At 43.0% G+C, this 6,000-nt stretch overlaps 1 protein-coding gene across 1 annotated transcript in view; it reads right to left on the bottom strand.

The window, feature by feature from the left end:
- Window positions 1-2,008: 2,008 nt before the first annotated feature.
- The window catches only part of LOC126101531 (poly [ADP-ribose] polymerase tankyrase-1-like), a 29,132-nt gene continuing 25,140 nt past the window's right edge, over window positions 2,009-6,000 (bottom strand). Inside the window, exon 3 of the mRNA XM_049912172.1 lies at window positions 2,009-2,597. Coding sequence (XP_049768129.1) covers window positions 2,009-2,597 — 589 coding nt within the window. The remainder of the gene's footprint in view (window positions 2,598-6,000) is intronic.

Genomic DNA, 6,000 nt, shown 5'->3' with positions numbered 1-6,000 from the left:
CATTTTTACTGTTCTTGAGAGCCGTAGTTTGTCAGACTGCCAGCTCGGTCAATGAGGGCGCTCTTGGCAGAGTTTATAAGCAGTGGGTTGCATGGCGGCCACTGCGGAAGCTCCAGCAGCATGACAGTGGCCTGAGGGAAATGCACTGCAGATACACAGAAGGGAAATGTGGAAGAAGAGAAAATCCGCTGCAGCACTCTGTGGAGTGTGATTGGAGATACGCGTCACCTGGTACGTGGTGATACATCTTACAACAGCAGCACTACGACTGTGTGGGAACTGTACTATTTGATGTTGTCCTAAGATCGTTTCCAAATGGTGATAAACTAATGATGAGATTTCAAATAAGCAGATCGTGTGACTATTGCAACCGACACCACATTGTAATTAAACACAGTAGCTGTCAAACGATCTGTACTGCAGACACGTGAGTTAATTCAGTTTGGGTTGATAACTAATGCCGTGTGACTATTGCTAATGGTGTCACACTGTAAGTACAGACACAAATTACTGCACAGGAGACACAGAAGTAATTTCAGTGCTGGGTCTGACATGAAGATGCATTCAAGCTATAGAGCAGTACGTGGCTGTTACCTTGGTAGGGTTGGAATCCTGCCTGGGGCATGGATGTCTGTGATGTCCTTAGAACCACTTAAATCTAACTAACCTAAGTTCTGGGGGACTGATGACCCCAGATGATAAGTCACATAGTGCTCAGAGCCATTTTGAACCTGGGTAGGGTGAAACCTGCAGTAGTTTCACTTGGCACAAACCACTACTTTTCTGTGTTCAGATGCTGTAATAACTCGTGTTCTTAGTAACAGACGAGTTTTAGATTTTTGTTGTTTGCACAAAAGGAAGCTTGAGTCTTATTGGATTAGTTTTTAAGAGGGTGTGATGAAAAAGATACCTCCAAATTTTTTATATTTGAAAACTCATATCTTTACTCTTCGCGTATGCAAATCTATATCGAAACATAGTCACCCTGCAGGAGAACAGATTTCTGACAACGAGAGACGAGTTTTTTGATACCGTCACTACAGAATGTTTGCTGACGAATCCACAACCTGTGCTTTTCCATCAGTATCAAAATCAAAGTGAAGCCCTCCAAGGCGTTCTTTAAATTTTGGGTACACACGAAAGCAGGACGGGGCCAAATCAGAAATGTATGGAGGATGGTCAAACAGTGAAGTCTGGGTATTGGACAGTTGCAGACATGCAGCGCTCTAGTGTGGTACAGCATTGCCGAGCAGAAGGAGAGGATGGTCCGCGTGTGGACAGTTTTCTGAGAGTCTCACAGTATGCTGAGACAGTTACGTTACACCAAGCCTTGTCACATGCTACAGTTTAGTCGCAGCAAGCAGTAGCCTGTGCCATATCAGTGGTGTAAAGAAAGCGTTGTAGGATGGAACATGTGGTATTTGCAAATAAACTATCTTTAATCTCATAACATTTCCACCTGCCTTGAGAACTGAACATTATGTTAGTTGCCAGTAGCTCGTATTTCAACATGTTTTTAATTTTTAACGGTTTTATTATAAAACGAATTCTTAATTTCATTTAATTTAATAATTATTGGTGTGTAATTGAGTAATAATGTAACAGGTATATTGCTGCTATCGAGAAAATCTCTTCAGAAGTGTATTTATGAATTTGAGTCGAATATTTGTTCCTAGGTTCTTGATCGTGGGAACCTTCGAACACGTTTTCACATTTGAGAGAAGCTTAATCTTGCAGCATTTTTTATAATTTCCGAAAAATCCTGCAAAAATCAAAGGAGTGTGCTATGAATTGAAACTGGAATAATATTATGTACTAAACATCTATTGAGGGATTCACTAGAAGTGGCCATAAAAGGCTGCAGAGGCACCCTTTCTCCTTGAAGTGGGAGTAGAGAGACAGTGAATGACTGCAGGTTTAAATTTATCACATTCTATATTTTAATAATGAAGAAAAGTCATGCAGTTCTTTTCGTTTTACTCCAAGAATGTCTGTCCGACTGCCACCTTCACCTTAGCATATCTATCAGCTGCTGGTGGTTGTTCTTCCTGGCGAGATCCAGTGGGGTTTCCCCGTCGTTATTCCTGGCCAGACGGTCGGCTCCAGCCTCTAGCAGTGCAGATGCCGCGTCTGCGTGGCCGTGCATAGCTGCAATGTGCAGCGGCGTTCGCCCCCACTGATCCCTGGCGCTGTGGTAAGGAGTGGCCGCCAGCAGCAGCCGCACCACAGCCACGTGGCCTCCCAATGCAGCCGCATGCAGGGGAGTGCTCTGCCTTTTGTTCCTGGCATCAGCCTCCGCCCCTGCCTCCAGCAGCAGCCGCGCCACAGCCTCGTGGCCATAAACTGCAGCCCTGTGCAGGGGCGTCTCCTGCCAGCCGCTGGTCCTGGCGTCCACGTCTGCTCCACCCTCCACCAGGCACCTCACTGCCTTCAGGTGTCCCTTGTCTGCAGCCCAGTGGAGGGACGTACACCTGCTCTCGCCCTCATCCGTCGCCCCCACGTCAGCACCAGCTGCCAGCAGCGTCTGCAGCTCGCCGACTGAACCCTCCTTCACAGCCCGGATCAGCCTGCTGTTCTTCTCCTTTTCAGGAAGCCTCCTGTGCAAAAAGGACAAACTGTCTCATTTTTCTCCAAGTAGACACTTCTGATTAAGAACACTGCAGAAAAACCTGAGATAAGACCAGTTCCAAAAAAGCATCTGTCATAACGACCACTAACTAATCTCCAATTTTCACAACTGAAACAGATGCCTTATGAAGGTATAATAGTCCAATTTGCTGCAACCCCATTTTAGTACGTCCAAATGTGGCACACAAACATACTCATGTCTTCAGGTGTTTAAACTTTCCTGTATTAGCAGTTCTTTTATTTGCAAATTTGTCTAAACATCCTCGCCAACAGTCAGCTAGTGCTTAACGGAAAACAATTTAATCGAAATACTTCAGATATAGCAACAGCTTTAGATTACTTCTTTATCCATACCCGCAACCATATTTGTTGGCATGTACAATTTTACAAACTTACTGAGAAGAGTGTTAGCATGATAACAAGCACATCCACAAGCAGTCTCATACGCTCTCATGTGCACACACATTCACATATACATATACACAGAACCACACCACCACCCCTCTCCCTTACACACACACACACACACACACGCACACATACACTAAACGTTTTCACGACACAGCCAGTCTGACATCTGTTTTTGAACTATTTTCTAGACCCAGTGCATTTGCAAATGGAATTGATTGATCTGCAGTGTAATTCCCGTTTAAAGGACAGATTTTTTTACGTGAAAGTTGTCCAGGAATTTTACGAAGGTTTTCCTTGGGAAGAGTTTCCCCGTCTCCACAATGAGGCAGCAAAAGTTATATCGTAGTTTGGATCGACATACGTGTCCGAAAGGTTTTTTTCGATTATGAAGCTAAATAAGACCAGATTACGTGGCAATCTGAGTGACGAAAATATGAGTTTGTCCGTGTGCCGTCGGTTTGTGCCGGATATGAACTTTATTATGTCTACAGCGAACCAAAAACAATTAAATTAATGGTGATAATTTTGTTGTATTTGTCATATGTTTTGTTGAGAATTGTAGTTATTGCAAATTCTGTACAGTAGTTCCAGATAATAAAATTTGCTTGTTTCACATGTAGTTGGAATCACTTATTCCACATCATGCTGCATGCTGTAGACTACTTTTACACCCGTTTCTATATTTCAGCTTAAATGTTTTAAGAATATTACGAGTGACGCTGTGAAAAGCACGATGTTGTTGGTGTAATGCAGTTTCAAACCCAGCGTTATTGTTATTTTTCTGTAGGTGTACCAATAGCCAACAGAGATTCAGCATTGCTCAACATGATGTGTCGTACAGAGCTTATCAAATGTCATAATATGAAACTAAGGCACTTGCTAGCAGGGCGGTGATCCTTACGCGAATGCACTCTCGCATGCGGAGTGTTCGTAGATCTGCGCATGCGCGCGCAGACAGCTGGTGTGGTAGTGGGGTACGTGTGACGTCAGAAGGGAGCGATCCGCACGCGTGTGAAAGCTCGGCACGCATGCATGCATGCACACGTGCCGCGTTCTTGGCCGTCCCTGGTCTAAACCAACTGAACAACAAATTCGTACTATTACTCTTGCAAGTGAGATAGTATAGCTTACAAATGCAATAGAAACTAAGCACAGAGGACAGAATATAGGGAAATGTTGACGGAGAAGATGAAAGACTTTAAAGAGAGGGTCTGAGTTTGGATTATGCCATCCTAGTACATAATACTGAAAGGGTAGCGGAAGACTCAACCCTACAAAACACGCCCTACTGTGCCTCTCCCAGGCCGCCTCCAGTCTAGTGGGATGAAGAACACAAGACGGAGCCAACAAGGGGAGACAATCTCTAGACACCTACAAGCGACAGGCCACGGACGAAAATTTTCTGTTCTTTAAACATATGGAAGCAAAGGCGCACCATCTATACAAAAAAAAGGGAACCTGGTGAAACTTACGTAATATATCTGCTGAATGATCCATGACTATTGTTTCGAATAAAATCTATAGAATAAGATGTATTAATACAGCAATGGGAAAATTACAGGCAACATCTAAAGTCTTTTTTGAGAACATTTTACGCAACTTGACCCCAAGCGGATCAGAACAGCAAAAAGCGTGTTGATGGTAAAGCGTCAGATGGCACATCTACTAAATGGGAATTTCTCCCTGTTGTAAAGCCCTCGAACAATAGCGTGCAGAAGGACTCTGAGGCCTGGACCGAGTGACTGACTGCTCCAACACATGTCGGAGAAGGGATGAATTCGTTTATTGAATATTTTAAATAAAATATGGACCAACTAAACCCACAAACTAGAAATGAAGACTGCTCGGATGTTATAAATACATAAAATGCCTCAGTGCTCTCCATCATACAGTTCCTTCATACATTCCTAGGTCTCGTTAACGCACGAATGAAAAATGAGAGGGCAGAAAGGTAGATTGAGAATCTAAAAGCACTCCGCCTTGGACAAACGGGTTTTACAAAGTGTAACGGGACAGCTGAAACACTGGTATCATTATCACTGATATACTAGCTGCGTACAGTGACAATCAGTATTTGCTAGCAATATACACGGATACGACAACCGATTATGAAAGTTTTATTATGCCGTTATTGATAAATGGGTTGAAGAATCATCACATCCCACAGTCATTCGTTCACAAGCTACAGTATACCGATTGTCTTCAGGTAGAACCCAGATTATACAAGACACTATCAAAGAGAAGGACCAAGGAAGGAAGCAAATGGATATCAAAAGGCTCACCATTACTGTTTCATCTTTTTACATCTGACGAACATGCAGTGTTTCACTAAACTGCAGAATGTAGATGCATGCAGAATGCAGATGGTTTATATATTTATACTCGTATCGATAGTTTTCCTGTGTGTCAGCAGAAGATGCATAATGCTGTGATAATGTTTAGTGAATGGCTGAATGAGGACTGCCTCGACATGTTGCCTGAGAAATCAGCTGTGTGCGTACATATGAGACATAGGCTTAACGAAGAAAGACTTATAAGACTAGGCCTTTACATTCTCTCTAAAGAGTCGTCAAGTATTTAGGGCTTTATACCCATCATAAGTTAACATGGTCACATTACACGAATCACGTAATTAACAAATCTGTAGGTGCCAGGGAAATCCCTTGCACTGTGACAGGATGTCGTTGGGAAGCACACTCAAGAATATTCGTTAGCACATGTAGCGTGCAAATAATACTTAACTTGGATTATGAATGCATCTGTTACAGTTCGGAACGCATAATAGACTACAAAAACTGTGTGTTACTGTGAAGCTACCGGAGCATCCAAATCAACTCCAACTAACGCATGGCTAATGGAAGTAAATGTATTTCCGGCGCAGGTCTAATAACATTTCATCACTGTCAGATTCTTCTTCAGATTTCTCCTGGTACGTTCTCACATCTTTAGCAGAATTCGATG

This window comes from Schistocerca cancellata, chromosome 9, assembly GCF_023864275.1.
Source record: "Schistocerca cancellata isolate TAMUIC-IGC-003103 chromosome 9, iqSchCanc2.1, whole genome shotgun sequence".
In the NCBI taxonomy this organism is placed as follows: domain Eukaryota; kingdom Metazoa; phylum Arthropoda; class Insecta; order Orthoptera; family Acrididae; genus Schistocerca; species Schistocerca cancellata.
Note: the sequence above shows the minus strand (reverse complement) of the source record. Positions and strands in the feature narration are given on the sequence as shown.